Raw genomic sequence first — 18,378 nt, 5'->3', positions numbered from 1 at the left:
GAAAGGTCAGACCCGGGCATCCAGGAAAGAGGCTGGCAGTTCTTGCAGGCCCAGGGAAGTAGAGGGAGGTGAGGGCAGGGCCAGGCCCAGAGTGCTCCTTGGGACAGGAGAAGGAACTGAGTTGGTATGGATGCAAAGGATCAGGAAGCAGTGGTGGTTCCCCTGGTGCCTGGGGCGCCAAGACAAGGAATGGTACAGGACCCAAGCTAGGAGGAGAGATGGACTGGGGAGATGGTAGGGTGAATGAGGCTGGGGGAGTCAGGGAGGGAGGGCGCAAAGGACTTACCCAGGAGAGAGGCCCTTTGGGTGGCAGAGAGGCCTGTGGGTCGTGCAGGCCCCGGGGAAGCAGAGCAGAAGGAGCTTTTTAAAGAGGGATAGCTAAGGTATAAGCAAGAAATATAAAGTGATCATGACAGGATGATGGAGGAGGCCCAGAAAAGACAGTCTTTGCAGAAATCCCTTGAACAGAGCCAAGTGTCTGGCTTTCTAAGCTTTTAAGAGCTGGGGGTGGGGTGGGAAGTTTTATACCATGTGATTTAGTCTGGGATAGTCTACATGACAAAGACAGTGGAGGAGCCATATACTGGTTAGAACTGTAAATAAGGAGCTGCAAAACTGAACAGCTATTCAATCTATTCAAGACTATTCTTAGGAGACAGCTGCAGGCAGGTATGGGCTGATTTCTTTCTGCTGTGAGTTCTGACCCCTTAAGAAATGACCAACATCTTTAAAAAAGCTTCATTTTATGTTTTTAATTATTTCAAAGTGGAGGTTGGAGAGATGGCTCAGCAATTAAGAGCCCTGACTGCTCTTGCAGAGGACCCTGGTTTCGTTCCCAGCATCCACGTGGCTGCTAACAATGGTCTGTAACTCCAGTTCTAGGAGCTCAGATGCCCTCTGATCTCCATGGGCATTGCATACACATGGTGCTCTTATATACAGGCAGGCAAAACACTCATACACATAAAAAAAATTTAGTTATCCCAAAGTGAGTTAGTTACCTAATTCATTGGATTGAGCCAATGAGAATTGACAAGTCTGAAAATCAACCAAGTTAGCCTTACTGAAGTCATCATGCAATACTAATTGTGCAAACCTGAGCCTCAACTACTTTTGTGGGCCCTAATTTTCTCAAGTACGAAGTTCAAAAGATGCCTTCTAGTTAAGGTCTTTCCCATCTGTAACACTGTATGAGTCTTAATGGGGCCTATGGTATGGTTCAGGAAGTGAAAGCACTTGCTGGGGACTCTGACAGCCTTAATTCCATTCCTGGAACCGGTGTAAAAGTCAAATGATGTGGTTCACTTCTGTAATACCAGCACTTCTATGGTGTGATGGGAAGTAGAGCCGGGAGATTCCATTAGTATCTTGTATACACAGTGCTACAGCATAAATAACAAGAGATTTTACCTCAGTACAGTGGAAGGGGAAAGTCGATTCCTGAAAGACATCCTTTGACTTCTACATGTGTTCCAAGGACCTGTCACTTGTATGTCCCTCCCAATAAATAAACTATTTTGTAATAAGTAAATAAAATAATTAATCTTAAGAAAAACCAAGATGTGACACAAACATAGCATCTGACAGATACTTGCTGGCTATAGACTACTTGTTTCCCTTCCCCCTCCACCTGCCTCTCTCTCTCTCTCTCTCTCTCTCTCTCTCTCTCTCTCTCTCTCTGGATAAACACCTGATAAACTAATGTCAATATCTCCCATTGCTTCCAAGAACCATTTATTTTTCAGACAACCAGTAATTACTTCCACATACTTCAGACTCCAACCACAACTAATGAGATAAGACAACTTTCAATTCAATTTCTAGTCAACAAAAACTTAAACAAACCTGACTAGTCTGCTGTATTTACCCAATAACAATAAATGTACTTTAAAAATTTTCATTCTAAATTTATGTCTTCTGTATACAAGTAATATATAGGTTCAACTAACTTTTGAGAAATTCAACACTAAGATACTTTCTTGTGAGTTTAAAATGAGTTTTTATGTTTTCATGTTCTATTGATTCTTTTTGTTTTCTTGGAAGTCTATGACAGCATTTTCCTCAGGGACTAAAAGAAAATTAGAATGTTAGAAACTGAACATTTCTAGGAGTCTTTTTCACCTGCTGTTTTTTCGTTATCTCGTTGGACATCATTTTGGCAGAGTCTAAGACTTTAATTGCACTTTCATCTTCTAAAATGTTGCCTTCTGAAGAGGATAATGTTTCTAAAATTTTTGTTTCTATGTCTTTTAATTGTTTCTTATTAGCTGCAGACTGAAGAATAAGAGCATTTCGTTCCTCTTCTAGTTCTGGTCTAAAAAAACAGAAACATTTACTGCAAATTTGTAGCATTTTGTCTAATTTATATCTAAATATTACACATTAAATTTTGTGGAAATTTGAATAATTTTATAGCTATTTAACAAAAATTAATCAATTTTATTATTGTAATAAGGGAAAATACTGGTATACTATTATGGTTTGGGAGGATTTTTTAAAAATTTTATTTTATGTGTATGAGGGTTTTGCCATGTTATGCAATGCCTGCAGAGACCAGAAGAGGGAATCAGATCCACTGGAACTGGAATTATGGACATTGTTGGCCACCATGTAGGTGCTGGGAACTGAACCTGGGTCCCCTGGAAGAGCAACCAGTGCTCTTAAGTGCTGAGCCATCGTCTAGCTGCCCCCACCCCATGACAGTTGGTTTTAACTGTAAATTTGATGTAATCTGGAATCACCTGAAAAGGGAGCCTCAATGAGGGACTGTATAGATTAGGTTGGGCTGTAGGAATGCCTGTGAGAGATTGTCTTGATTGGGTTAACTGAGATTGTGGAAGATCCACCCTGATGTGAGCAGCACCATTTCATGGACTTGGGCCCTGGACTCAGGAAAAGGAGAGAAGGAACTGAACACTTGCACACATGGATCTATTGCTTCCTTCTTCTAACTGCTGATGTGATGGACCAGTTCTCTCCACCTTATGTTGCTATGACTTGCCTGTCATGCTGGGCTGTGATCTGAAGCTGTAGCTAAAACAGACCTTTTCTCCCTAAATTGCTTTTGTCAGAGTATTTTGTGACAGCAACAGGGAATGAAACTACAAAACAAATACACATTTGAGAAATTTTGGCAAAGGAAGCATTATTTGTGTACTTAAAATGTGACAATAAGATATTTCACAGCTGATCTAAGAATAAATTAGATGTATCCCTATGGCATAGCTGACTATGTGAGGAAAAAAAGAGATCCCAAGAAGGAGGCTTCTTATTAATCGTTTGGCTTTGCCATCAATAAGTCTCATTTTTCATCATCTCTTCTAAAGCAACATAGAAAGGATGACTGGCCACACTGGCTTTAAGTGAAAGGCAAAATTGGCATTTAAGTCTTAATAAACAAAAAAATGGAATGCAACTTCAAAATAACACCAACTACTGTGTTATAAAGTATATTATGACACAGTTCTTGTTATAGGGAAAAGGAGGATTTAAAATTTGAAAGTAACAAAACTATTTTTATATAGTTTTAATTTTATTTCATGCAACAGAAAACTTGAAAATGTTACATTAAGTTTCACCTGGAATCTCATATTTTCTTCAAGAAGTTCTTTCCTGTAGCCTTTTTGGGAATTATTATTTTTGTTATTTTTCTCATTTGAACAGTACATGTTAGTAGTAGAAAAATACAAACTATCAAGAAAACCATAAACATGACCTGTGAGCTTCTCAGCTAAAAATAAGAATGGCTAGCATTCACGTGCATTTCTTCTCAGTGTTTCTTCTTTCCTTTTTCATTTTGAGTGTATAAAGATCCATTCATCAGTTTTAAATACAATATTGCTTATGATGCATAGGTAGTTTTATATCCTGTTTTGTCCCTTTATCACAACCATTTTCAAAACTTACATTCTGTATAGAAGTTTTTGAATACATTTCTGATTATATCCATGATCTAGATTACTATGGGTGAAATTTCTGACTCAGTCTGATAGAAGTCATGGTAATTATTCTGAATTCTACAACCCATGATAGAAGACTAATATAACATGGACTGATTAATACTGAATGGCTATTTTAAAGGATTATATAATTATTTAACTTATAAGAGCAAAGTATACAACTTAGCCATGTCAAAATAGACACAATAATAGTCGAAATAAATGGCCTACAAATACGCTGTAAGCCATCAGGAATCATCTAAGAAAACACATACCTCTCTTTTGCAACAACAATACCTAGTAATTGATCTTCAAGCCCTTCTGGAGTTATCATGAAATTGAGCAAAGACACTTTTGTAGCCAGTTCTGGAATGTAGTGTGGGTTTCTTAGTTTTGTGGTGATATAAAATTTAAAATCAAAGGAATATTCAATAATGACTTCACCAAGTCGGATACAATCAATGCCACCTATATTTCAGGGGAAAAAAGTGGCAATAGTGAGCCAGTCACATAGCTTCTGTTCCTACATACTTCTAGGGCCTTTCTAGGCTACAAATAGAGTTCTAAATTAATTTGAAATAGAAAACAGGTGTGATAAAAGTCATAGACAAGCATGTATATAGCAGGACTCATTCTAGATCAGTGCAGGACAGTTTCTGTGGTTGTCATGGAACTTTATAAATCAAGATGCCTTCTGAGTTTTCTTCTTCAAATTTTCACCATCCCAAAATTTTTATATTACTAAAATTCATCAAAGTATTAGAACTTGGTAGAGATAAAATACTTAACAGCAGAAAGATATCTGGTGGGTAATGTTTACCTAAATTCAACCCTAGCCCACATTTCATATCATTATAATAAGGATGGAATCTGTGTGGTCAATAATCATAAGACAAGAGAATTTCAGGCTGACTTCAACTTCCCCATGTTTTCAATAGAACTAGAATCCAGATAAAAGTGATTAAATTAGAGAGGGCAAAGTACTCATCTTGGGACACCTGACGTAGGTTCATTCCTGACACAGCAATGACACAGGAGTTGTGTTATTAACATTATTATTAAATTATGGAACATTTTTCTTTCATGCTTCAAAACAATCCAATCATCTTTTAGTTCTACCAACATTATTAACTGCCTTCTACCTTGTTTAAAAGTTTGTCTGAGTAGTAAAGGCTCCAAAGAGGGATCCAGTTCTTCACCCACATTTTCAAGTAGAAGTGGAGTTCCAAACTGAATACAGTTTTCCAGTGTTCTCATATAGTCTGTATCTGATAGCTTAATGACACTAAGCTGATTTTCTTTCTCAGAGTTTTTGATCCACTTATTGGCCTGTCCCTGGGGGTCAATCATTAAAGGCCTAGAAATATAAGAAGGAAAAAATCCAAGAAGATCATGTAAATGTTGAGATTTATTACACATCAAGATTACTCTTCCAAAAGTCCTGTAATAAAAAAGTAAAAAGGAATGGCACTGGTTAAATCCAGTGTCACAAAACAAAAACAAAACAAAAAGACATGAAAGTAAGATGGAAACTTGGTGGGAAAAGGGGAGGAGATCGGGAGTGGGAGGATGACAGAAGGTGTGACCAGAATATATCCTATACATGTATGGAATTTTCAAAAGAATAATTTAATTAAAATTGTATTTTCATTAATTTCATTCTTACAAGGAAGAAATTCAGTCTTACAGACTGTAATGGTCCAAATCCGAAGATTCTAAACTAGATTAAGTGTTAGAAGCACTAGGAACTTGTGAATCTGTCAGCTGTGTTGTTTTCAATATAGTACATTGTCATCTAGAAAATTTTAGTATATGACATTAATTAATATAATATGAAAAACAATGGTGCAAAACATGTCCTAAAGGTTAAAATAAAGAATCTACCTACTTATTAATGTTTACTAGTTTATGAATAGAAGTACAGAGTGAACATCTGGTTATATTTAAAATCTATTTTAGGAATGTTTTCCTAGGATAGCACAGTCAGAACTTTGTGTTTAAGAATATGTAATTAATTAAAAGGAAAGAACAGAACAATGGTTACTGAGCAAGGAAAGGGTGGAGGTTGAGAGATGGAGAGGGAATAGCAGAGAACTTGCAAATGAGGGCTAATTTCTAACATTTGGAAAATTACTCTCCTTTGGAAAATAGTCAATACAGTGGTGATCTATCCATACTGTCATCCAATTCTTGAAGACTTTCTATGCAACTATTTCTCAAGCACACCATGATAATACTGTTGAGTATGCTTAAAAACTTTCAAATAAGGGGCTGGAGAGATGGCTCAGTGGTTAAGAGCACTAACTGCTCTTGCAGAGGACCCGGATTCAATTCCCAGCACCCACATGGTGGTTAACAACCATCTGTAGCTCCAGTTCCAGGGGATCTGATGCCTTCCTCTGATCCCAGCGGGCATTGCACAAGATGGGCTCACTTACACACATGCAGGCAATACACTCATACACATAAAATAAAAAATAATATTTTTAAAATTTTCAAATAAAATTATAGAAAAACCCTTTATATTCCTTACCATCGTCTAGAATTATTAACAATCACTCCATTATCTATGGAGAATGTATCTGTTGGTAGTCCAGCAATATTCCAAGCTCTAATTTTTACTGGATCACCCAGAGTTTTACTCAGTGAGAACTCTTTTGAACATGGGAATTTCTTCTCCTGTAAGAAATAAACATCTGATGTTTCCTTTAATCTTGTTAACTGAAATAATTTTTAAATAAAAAAATATTTAAGTGTCATTAGGCAGTAATGTAATAGCTAAAGATCAGAAAAAACTGCATTGAAAGTTGGGCTGTGGAAATACTTTACTAGTCAAAGAAGAGGCCATGGGGGAATAGGGAAGAGAGAGAGAGAGAGAGAGAAGAGAGAGAGAGAGAGAGAGAGAGAGAGAGAGAGAGAGAGAGACCCATATTTTCAATATTTCTTCCTTTCAGTGTCCTTCATCATCATATTTTCCAAAATACAGTTTGAATGTTTTAAAATAAAATTTACTTTGCATAAATCTAGTACCTTGCATAACATGCTCCAATCTTTTGTACATGTTTGTCGAAACCCAGAAGTGAAAGCACCAAGGTAAGCTATTACTCCTGCTGATACTAAGACATCACCAGTTAAATTTTCATATGTTATTTGAAGGTCATTTGCAGCTTGAGACCATCTGTGCAATAAACCAAAGGCAAAACAGATGAACAAGGGGGAATAGAAATGGTAAGGGTCTCCTTGTCCAAATTCTATAATAAAAAGCTGTGAAATGTTGGGTTTATCTGTAAAATAAGGAGGATGGATCTATTCCAGCTCCAAAATGCTACACTATATGAATGATAATCCACTTTTCATTATTAGAGTATTTGGTATTTCTTGTAGGACGTAGCCCTTTAGAATAAGCAAAAACAAACAAAACATCAGCATTTTTACTTCATAATTTTCTCTAGGAGGATTTGGTCTAGTGGTCCTGATGTGTGGTCACCACCAGCGGTGGCTGCTCCTCTGTTCTCATGGGTGCCACTCCTTTGTTCTCACGGGTGTCGAGGCTGCTCCTCTGCTTGCCCAGGGCTGAGGCCACTCTTCCGCCTGCCCTGGGCTGAGGCCTCTCTTCTGCTTGCCCAGTGCTGAGGCAGCTCTTCTGCTTGCCTGGCACTGCCTCCTATTGTCGCTGCTTCTGTCTGGTCCTGGACCCCAGGGCTGGTGAGGAGACTGTATCAGCGGAGCCACATTCAGACACAGGAGACCAGGTTCAGTGACACAGATCTGGCTTATTGCAGGAAGGCACAAGCTTATATATGGGTAGTGGCCCAATCACAGCACAGCAAGTAGGATACCCTATTAGCATAACAGGTTTAGCATCCTATCACAGTACAGCAAGTAGGATACCTTATTAGCATAACAGACTTACCATCCTATTAGCATAACAGACTTAATGTCCTATCACAGAATAGCAGGTAGGATACCTCATTAGCATACTGGGTTTCAGATTACAGAGCCTGGATTCCTGGAAACCATGTGACCCTGACTGTTGCAATATCTAAGTGTTCCAATATGGAATTCCAAGGGTGGTGATTAGGGAGTGGCAAGCTCTAGGCATCAGTCTCATGATCTGCCAATGGGAGCAAATGTCACAAGGCATTCCTTGTGGCTCCAGTGGTCTGGCCATTGCCTCAGGCCTGCAGCATGGCTGTCAATAAGACTTTCACCCTAGGCTCAAGCCTGTTTCCCACACTGCTGTTTCTTTCAGTAGTTATTGTTGGACTGTAAGAATCAGAAACATCCACAAGACATTGCAGAAATGTTATTTTAAAGCATATAATAGTTGAGATACTACTAAAATTTAAAAGAGTGAGGTGTGGTGACATAAACCTTTAATCCCAGCACTTGGGAGGCAGAGGTAAGCAGATCTTTGTGAGATCGGGGCCAGCCTGGTCTACATAGTGATTTCCAGGCCAGCTGGTACTTCAGGGAAACCCTGTCTCAAAAAACAAAAAAGCTGAGATACTGTAGCTAAGGCCAATAGTTTTTCCATTCTATCAAACCCTCATAATAGAAAGCTATTCCAAAACCATCTAACCTGTACTACAAAGCATTGCCAAAGACATATTACTATATCATGACATTATTCTTCAAACACATATAATAAATGAAATAGCTGACTGTTTAGTCCAATTAAATAGATTAGATAGAACTATCAGCCTTTGTTAAATCAATGTCTTATTTGGAATAAGTTTTAACCAAGCAAGCTACATATCAAGTATGCCTCCCATATATTCATTGCAAAATATTTTGAACATAGATAAAATTAGAAAAGAATTACAATATCAATGATCATAAACCAGTTAGATTTAAAAAAACTTTTTCTCTTCCTCCTTCCCTTCCTTCTTCTCCTCCTCTTCCATCCCCCCTTTCCTTTTTTGTTTTTGAAAACTATTTGAAATGAAATTATGAATACTATCTTCAACACCAACACTCCTCTTTAGAGAGGCCTGGCCAGGTGCCTGTAAAATGCCCCTTATTCTCAACCAACCATTGTGAAATTGAAAGTAATCAATATAATAACCAACAAAGATCACATTTTCAAGCCTGTCATCTTCAAATCATGTTAAAACTAGTAGAAATCTGACCTTGATTTTTCTCCACCCAGTCCTCCAATGAGTTTTGAGGCTCTTTCAAGTTTCTTAGCACAGAGTTCCACCTGATATTCTAAAGCAGCTTTTTCCTCTGTTTTCTCCAGGAATGTCTTCTGTAAATTTTCCAGATGATGTTCTACTTCTGCCAGTTCTCCTCTCTTTTGATTCAAAAGCTCCATTGTCTCAGCTAAGGACTTCTGAGCTTCTGCTAAGCGAGCTTTCTTAGGAGCTACAACCTGTTTGGAAATAATATATGCAGATGTCATATGTATTATATAAAACATACATTGTTTAATTCCTTTATAGACATTACAGGTCAGAAATATAACATAAATTACATATAATAAGCATTTTCTCTTAAATATTATAAAAGTAAAAATACCTATATATGAAATCATATATACCTATATATGAAATACCTATATAGAAATCATTTAGATTTGTAAGTGGGACATATAAATTATTCTGAAGTAACAAAATGTCATAATGCACAGCAAAAATATCAACATATAGCAAAGTGTTTTGAAATAATGAGAAGTTGGTATTCTAGTGAGAAACAGGAAACATATAATTGTTTCTTCTTTTTTGTTGTGTTTATTGTTTTGTTCTTTTGAGACAGGATCTTACTCTGGCTTGTCTGGAACACACTACATTGCTCTCTAACTCATAGCAAACCTCCTGCCTCAGCCCCCCAAGTGCTTGGTATCACAGGCATGAGCCATCATACCTGGCTTGTAATTCTGTTTTTATAGTTTTTAAAATATGTGAATGTGCTTTTAGCATTGGTGTTTTTTTTTCTTTAAATTTATGATTTCCTTTCTAAATCTGTGATCTTTTCCCCAGTCATCCCAAGGATCACATTGGCCTTGGAGAGACTAAGACTAAGATACTGAAAATACAAAGAAGCAAAGTTGTGCTGTTACAGAATTTAAATTTCTTCAAAAACTCTTGAAAAGCCACATTTTATTGAGAAAAAAGAATTTTCTAAAATTGTTATTTTGTTGTTCCATTCTTGTATCAAGAATAATGTTTGCCAGGGCTGGAGAGATGGCTCAGCAGTTAAGAACACTGGTTGTTCTTGCAGAAGACCTGGGTTTGAGGCAGCTAACAACTGTTTATAACTGGTTGTTCTTGCAGAAGACTCGGGTTTGAATCCCAGCCCCCACATGGCAGGTAACAATTGTCCATAACTCCAGTCCCAGGGGATCCAACAGCCTCTTCTGACCTCTGTGGGCATTGCAAAACACAGGTACACTTACCTACATGCAGGCAATACACACATACACATAAAATAAAAATAATAAAATAAAAAAGAATAATGTTTGCCAACTTGATCACTTGAGTAATACTATAAGATTGCCAAAGAGAACCTGGACCAGTTAGATGTACTCTTCTGTTATATCACTGTGAATGAAGCTTACATCACTTTGCTTTCTGTTGTGTCATAAAACACTAACCACAAGAAACATGGGGAGGAAAGGGATCATTTCATCTTATACTTCCAAAGCACAGGCCTTCTTTGAAGGAAGTCAGGCAGGAACTCAAGGAAGGATCATAGAGGCAGAAAGTATAGCAGAGACCATGGAGGTATGCTGCTTACTGTCTTGCTTCTCTGGCTTGCTAAGTTTCTTTTCTTATACAGCCCAAGCCTACCTGCTCAGGGATGGTACTGTCCTAAGTGGGCTGGGACCTCCCACATGAACCAGCTATCAAGAAAATGTTCCATAAACATACCACAGACCACTCTGGTAAAGGAAATTATTCAGTTGAGGATCCCTCTTCCCAGGTGTCTCTAGTTTGTGTTAAGTCGAAAAAACTAATCAGCACAAAGCTGAAGGCAAAGAGGGAAGTGGGGAAAACTTATCACATACCAAACATCTTGTTTTCTCTTTTCTGGGTTAAAATCCTAAGGAAGAATGTATTAAAATAAGTAGACAGAGGGTAGGAAGCTCCCTTTTACTTTTCACTACAGAGAAGACATTGCTGAATGTCTCCCTTCCTCCCTCCTGTGTTGACATGGAGCAGCTGCATTGGTATGAAAAAGGCACATGGAGGTATAGAACGGGAAGATATTATGGGAAAGGTAGAAATTAGCTAGATTGAGAGATGGTAGACCTGCCATGAGACTACTATGAGGGGTGACAAGAGGTTCAGTAGAAGGGTATTCCAGATACAACCTGTTTTAGTGTATAACAGGTTTATACAAATCTACTCTCCTCAAACATTACCTCTGTATCAGCATGTGTTGTATTTCACTGTAGAACATTTTCCCAGTTGCCATAGCCTGGTTATTCTGTAATTTGAACTTGTTTTAATACATGATACCAGATATTTTTATCTGCCTTTTAACTTACATTTCTTCCCTGGGTAGAATTATATGAAGCTAGTATTTCTCTGGTCCTTTACTAGGCACATTTGTAAAATGTTCTTAACTGTTTATGCTGGATAGCTTTAGTTGTCAACTTAACATACCTGGATAGAGGGAATCTCAATTGGGGAATTTCCTCCATTGAATTGACCTGTGGCCATGTCTGTGGGGCATTGTCTGGATTGTTGAGTGATATGGGAGGATTCAGCCCACTGTGGGCACTGCTAGTCCTGGGCAGATGGTCTTGTGTTGTATAAGAAAGCAGGCTGAGCACTAACCAGGGGAGCAAGCCAGTAAGCAGCGTTCCTCCTCCATGGTCTGTGCTTCAAGTTCCTGCCCTGAATTCCTGCCTTGGCTTCCCTTGATGATGGACTGCACTGTGCTGTAAGCCAAATAAACCCTTTCTTCCCCAAGTTGGTTCTGGTCAGTGTTTTTATCACAGCAATAAAAAGTTAACTAAGACAAATTGGTACTGAGAGTAGAATATTGCTGTGACAGACCTGACCCAGTTGTTTTTGGAAGGATTGTGGAAGTGTTTGGAACTTTGGGCTGGAAAAGCCATTTAGTGGTTAGAGTTTAGCAAGCTGTTGCTGTGGAATTTAGAACAGTTATGCTGAAAAGAAATGTGGATAATGGAGACCTGGCTTGTGACTTTTTAAGGGGAGCAGAGACTCTTCAGGGCTGTTTGTGTTGAATTAAGAATTTTTGGAAGTGAAGCCTTTTGTACTTTACTGGGATGATTGATGCTGGTTAGCTGGGGCTGAAAATCAGCTGAGAAACAAGAGACCAGCATTATTGAGGAATCTTCTGGGAAGTATTTCCTTAGGGTCAAGACGCAGAAGCTATGGTCGAGAGGGCACCCAAGGCTCTATCTCAAGCTGGAAGCAGGATTTGGTAATATATAAGGGTATCCTATACTTTACTATAGTACTAGTTTTGAAGGCATGAAGGGGTCATGGAGAGGAGCTGAGGTTTGGCATTGTGTGAGACCAGAAGAGGCTCTTGATGAAGGTATACCTTCGGTTGCAATGGAGACCCCACCATATTGGAGATGCCAGTGCCACTGGATGATCCCAAGGGCAGTGGCAGGTATGGAGTGGAGCTGGCTACCCTGAGTCTACAAGACAAGCTGTGTGGCAGAACCAGAGAAATGAAGCTGCCAAAGCCCTTTGGAGCCCAGAAGACCATGAGTGAATCCCAGATGTTCAGTCTGAGCTACTTTGCTTGATAATTTTCCCTTTTGAAATAAAACAGTACTTAAGTCATTTTAGATTTTACAAGAGCCCAATTTTTAAGAAAGACTTTGAACTTTTAAAGTTTTTGAATTTTTTAAAGACTGTGGACTTTTAAAGTTGTACTGTTTTATGTTGTAATATTAATATTAATACAAGGTCTTGAGGGTAACAAATGGAAGGGTTGTGGTTTAATAGCAGTGTGTTTGTGTGTCATGTTGACAAAGGGCCAATTGTGCTGGATAGCTTTAGTTGTCAACTTGACACACCTGGGTATAGAGGGAATCTCAACTGAGGAATTTCCTTCATTGGGTTGGCCTATGGCCATGTCTGTGGGGCATTTTCTGGATGGTGGAGTGATGTGGGAGGGTGCAGCTACCCCTAGGCAGACTGCCCCATGTTGTATAAGCAAGCAGGCTGAGCACGGGCCAAAGGAGCACACCAAGTAAGCAGCATTTCTACACTGCTCATAGCTTCTACCCTGGTTTCCCTCCTTAAGGAACTGTAAGATGAAGGTGAAATAAACCCTTTCCTCCACAAGTTGGTTTTTCTCAGTGTTTTTATCACAGCAATAGAAAGTAACTAGAACAATAGTCTCTGATTTTCCAGGAATTTGGCTCCAGTGGATACTCCATAAAAGAATCCCTATTAATTTAAGCCATTGCTTCAGGGGATCTTTCTCTACTCTGCCCTTAACCCTCCTGGATCTTTTTAATCCTCACAGACCATCTCATTTATGATCTTTAGAATAGAAGATGAAGGTGAAATAAACCCTTTCCTCCACAAGTTGGTTTTTCTCAGTGTTTTTATCACAGCAATAGAAAGTAACTAGAACAATAGTCTCTGATTTTCCAGGAATTTGGCTCCAGTGGATACTCCATAAAAGAATCCCTATTAATTTAAGCCATTGCTTCAGGGGATCTTTCTCTACTCTGCCCTTAACCCTCCTGGATCTTTTTAATCCTCACAGACCATCTCATTTATGATCTTTAGAATAGACTTCCAACTTTTTATTACATTTATTTCTCTCTCTCTCTCTCTCTTTCTCTCTCTCTCCTCAAACTCACAAACTCAAGTTCCATCTTCCTCTGCCTCCCAAGTACTTGGACTAAAAGCATGCACCACAACACTCAGCTATAAAGCTTCTTAACTAGTAAAAATATTCATGCATCTTAATTTCTGGACTTTTTAAAAGTAGGAATCAAGTATGTGAATTCTGAAAATACCTTTGCAACTCTGTCATACACTTCCATAGCCATGATCCACTTGCACAGACCTTCAGCTGCAGAAGAAGCTTTAGCGACCTTAGGGGGGTCAAACTCAGGGTTCGTCAAATATTCACTACGAATTTTCTGCATAACAGCCACCTACATAACAAAAGATTTAGATTTTAACATCACAGCATATATCACAAAATCATAGGGAGAAAAAAATACATAACAAAAGCATTGGGATTTAAAAAGTTATATTGTAGGCCCAGGAGACAGATCATCAGATAAAGGCTCTTGCTATCAATCCTGATTATCTGAGTTCAATCTCTGGGACTCCCATAGTAGGAGAAAACTGGCTCCCATAAATTGTCCTCTGACCTCCACATGTGTGCCATGACACACATGCATAAAATACAACACACACACATATAAACACAATAATTTTTTAAAGTTACATAGTTTTTAGAAATCAAAAGCAACATTTATAAATGTAGGAAAAACACAAATAATATTTATGATAAAAATATACAAATTTATAGATATTGAAGTAAGGTGTTTCTTCTCAAAATAATACAAGACTCTTATGGTTGAGAGAATAATTGAAAACAAGAACAATTAAACATTACTAAATAAAATTTGAGTGGAAAATATGATACCATTTTATTTTATGTAAAGGTACGTAAGATTTCCTTTAATAAAGAACTATTTATTACAAAAAGATATTTAAGAAGATATTTAGAAAACTCAAGGCAACAGTACACTAAAGTAGGAACTTATTAACTTTCTAATAATCTGAAAGTGTTTTTTGCATTATGAAAATTTATTATGTAGCCATTAACAAATGTAAAATCCCTTCGCCAATTGTCTCAGTCTCCCAAAAGAGCTGTCTTTATATGTTCTATAAGATAGTACTAGGTGACACACCTGCAGTAGAATCTCTACAACTAAGGCTCATGGAACATAGTGGAATAAGGGGTAGACAGAGGGCTAATGCACTCCTCAACTCTCATCAGTGAGGCTTACATGTACATCAGAGTGCGATGCACACAGAAGGCCACAACTGGCCAAGTTTTGGAGAATAAGCGCCTGTAGAGTGTAGGATGGGACTCCTATATGGAACCTCACCCACCATGGCTCAGGGACCATTGCAGAAGAGGAGGTGGAAAGATTGTAAGAACCAGGGCTGCTTCATGAATGGATGAGGTGGAGGCTTCCAGGCCAATGGAGGCTTGCTTATGTGAGCCTGTGGCAGCTGTGGCATCGAGCATGGAACCCATGTCAGCTCAATTAAACAATTAAAAGGGGAGGTGAGAAATAGGTGGCAGTCAGTACTAGTTTGAAAACTATTTGAGACTGCTGCTGGGTAAGGGAGAATATGACTTACAGACAACAACTGGATGGACTGACTAGACTCCAGTGGACACATGTATATTGAAAGACATTTGGGTACAAACACCTGAATGAATAGGACTCATCATATATGGCAGGGTGGATAGGGTTTGGTGGGTACAGGGGGAGGCATGGCTGGGGGAGGGGGGTCTGGATTTGAGTGGGAAATGTATGAAAATTTAAAAGCTCAATAAAAATATTAAAGGAGAAAAGATAATACATAATTTTACAGATTTTACACATCATGACAAAGTCACATTAAGAGAAGAAAAAGTCCGATGTAACTCACTGGGATGTTGTCCTTATCATACTCTTTCAGATCTCTTAAGAAATTCATATCTCCCAGGACTTTCTTGCTAGGTCCCCAGTAATCAAGTATCTATAAATAAAGTTTATGGACACTTACTAGCTGTACAATTAAAATGTATATTATTTACAAAAAGTGTTTATATACTTAAAAAATATCAACTTTTTTTCAGAAATTAAGACACCTCTCCTGTTGGGTATGGTGGCACATGCCTTTGATCTTAGCATTGTGAGTTTAAGGCCAGTCTGGTTTACACACAGCAAATTCCAAGGCTACATAGTAAGATTCTGTTTCAAAAAACAAACAAACAAGCAAACAAAAGAGCCCTCTCCCTGAGAACAGGTTAAATATACTAAGCATTTTAAACACGGACATCAACTTATACATTAACTTTTAAAACTTAATCATTGACAATAAAGGACCCAAATTTAAATCCATGCATTTACGATCACTTGGTCTTTGACAAAGGAGCCACAAATACACAATGGAGAAAAGACAGCAAATGGTGCTGGTTAAACTGGATAGCAACATGTAAAAGAATGAAACTATATCCCTAGCTATCTCTCACCCTGCACAAAACTTGATTCCAAATGGATCAAAGATCTCAACATAAGACCTGATACCCTGAATCCCACAGAGGAGAAAGTAGGGAATACACTGGAACTTATAAGTACAGGGAAGGATTTTCTGAACAGGACTCCTATAGCAGAAGCATTAAGTTCAACAACTGACAAGTGGGACTTCATGAAACAAAAAAGCTTCTGTACAAAAAAGGACACATTATTTGAGTCAAGAGGCACCTAGGAAAGGGAAAAAAATCTTTACTAGCTATACCTCTGACAGAGGGTTAATATCTAGAATATACAAAGAGCTAAAATAACTAAACATAAAAAAACCCCCAACAATTGAATTAACAATTAGGGCAAGGAGCTGAACAGGAAGTTTTCTAAAGATAAAAGGCAAATGGCTAAGAAACCCTTTTTATAACGTTCAATATATTTAGTCATCAGGGAAATGCAAATTAAAACCACTTTGAGATTTCATCTTACTCCACCCAGAATGGCTAACCTCCCCAAAACAAACAGGACAAATGCTGGTGAGGATGTGGAAAAAGGGGAACTCTTATCCACTGATGGGAGTGCAAACTGACAGCCACTATGGATGCAGTTTTCAAGACAGCTGGTTAGCTATTCATATGAACTCACAGCAATAGTGACAGCATGCACAAGTCCCACTTAAGCTCAAGCCAGGCAAAATCCCAGCATAGATATAGGGAAGTGGGTAAGAAACCCCAACCCTACCAAAGGAAGTACTGGTATCCAATGGCTGCTGGGAGGTAGTGGGTCAATCTTGTTTAAGGGTGAGACTCTTGGTAGGTTGACCAGGCTCCAGTGGATGAACCCACACTGACGGGCACTTAGAGACACAAATTTGACTCTATAGGTCTTCATATGTGTGTGTGTGTGTGTGTGTGTGTGTGTGTGTGTGTGTGCTAGATTACAAGAAATTAGATGAGGGTTATAAGTGCTGATGGGGAGGGGATATAAATATCAAAATATTTTGTATGAAATTTTCAAAAATTCAATTAAAAAGCTCTTTAAATTTAAAGAGCTAATCTTAAAAACTGATATAATAAAAATGGTTTTGTTTATTATAAATTTTTAATTGCATTTTTGACAATTTCATACAAAATATTTTGATCATATTTTAATCTCCTGTACTACATGAAAATATCTAGCTGGAACAAAAGACACAGATCAAACCTCAGGCCACTAAATCTCTATTGACAAACAGCAATGGTCAGTCTAAACTTGGTGACTGCTATTGTTAGCATAAAGTACACAATCATAGAAATAGGTGAGAACAAATCACTACAAAGATAAAACGTTGCCAATGATGGGTTTGCAATCTCGACTGACTCATGACATCCTTTTGTGAATTGACTATATTGTCTCCTTCATCCTCTGTGTCTGTCATTTAAGGGATCCTTAGAAACACCAGACCAAAATGGGGGAGTGGGGGGTGTAGCTTCTCAGTGGGAATTCAACATTGGACAAGACTATGATAACCACATCCAAGATCAGCACCACCAGACATCATAAAGTGTTTCTCTAAGCTGATGCAGTGCTCATAGTATCAAGCAAATATATACGCAGCATGCTATTTTTGTAAACAATTCTATTTTTCCCATTCTATTAACCTTTGTTTAGCTCTCAGGATTTTTTAGATTTAAAAAAAAAAAATGTAGTCAGGCTCTGCTTCCCTGGGCCTGCAGGAACCGCAGGCCTCTCTCCCACCTGAAGGGCCTCTCTTTCCAGGATAAGTCAATCACGTCCTCCCTGCCTTACTCCCCCAGCCTTATTCACCCTCCCATTTCGCCCGCCCCCGGTCTCTCCTAGCCTGGGTCCTGTCCCATTCCTTGTCTTGGTGCCCCAGGCACCTGGGGAACCACCACTGCTTCCTGATCCTTTGCATCCATACCAACTCAGTTCCTTCTCCTGTCCCAAGGAGCACTCTGGGCCTGGCCCTGCCCTCACCTCCCTCTACTTCCCTGGGCCTGCAGGAACTGCTAGACTCTTTCCTGGATGCCCAGGGCTGACCTTTCCTTTTCCTGATCCTTTGCATCCAGACCAGACCAGCCCCTCGGTGCAGTCCTCAGGAGGTCCTGGGGCCTCTTCCTGCCCCCATCTTATTTGCATCTCTGGGTGGCAGGGCCACCAGCTGCCCTAGACCAGCATCTTTCCTGGGCCCAGCTCCCAGGCCAGTCCAACCCCCAAATTCCTGAGGCCAAAATC

The 18,378-nt window shown here is 38.8% G+C and overlaps 1 protein-coding gene across 1 annotated transcript in view; it reads right to left on the bottom strand.

The window, feature by feature from the left end:
• Dnah12 (dynein axonemal heavy chain 12) overlaps positions 1–18,378 on the bottom strand; it is a 218,243-nt gene that overhangs the window by 60,366 nt on the left and 139,499 nt on the right. The window contains exons 51-58 of the mRNA XM_017802268.2: positions 15,566–15,655; positions 13,903–14,043; positions 9,071–9,312; positions 6,969–7,116; positions 6,472–6,617; positions 5,081–5,295; positions 4,214–4,406; positions 2,122–2,314 (exon numbers count right to left, since the gene is read on the bottom strand). Of these exons, the coding sequence (XP_017657757.1) occupies positions 2,122–2,314; positions 4,214–4,406; positions 5,081–5,295; positions 6,472–6,617; positions 6,969–7,116; positions 9,071–9,312; positions 13,903–14,043; positions 15,566–15,655 (1,368 nt within the window). The remainder of the gene's footprint in view (positions 1–2,121; positions 2,315–4,213; positions 4,407–5,080; positions 5,296–6,471; positions 6,618–6,968; positions 7,117–9,070; positions 9,313–13,902; positions 14,044–15,565; positions 15,656–18,378) is intronic.

Source organism: Nannospalax galili, unplaced genomic scaffold (genome assembly GCF_000622305.1).
Source record: "Nannospalax galili isolate Female #2095 unplaced genomic scaffold, S.galili_v1.0 scaffold505, whole genome shotgun sequence".
Taxonomy (NCBI): Eukaryota; Metazoa; Chordata; class Mammalia; order Rodentia; family Spalacidae; genus Nannospalax; species Nannospalax galili.
Note: the sequence above shows the minus strand (reverse complement) of the source record. Positions and strands in the feature narration are given on the sequence as shown.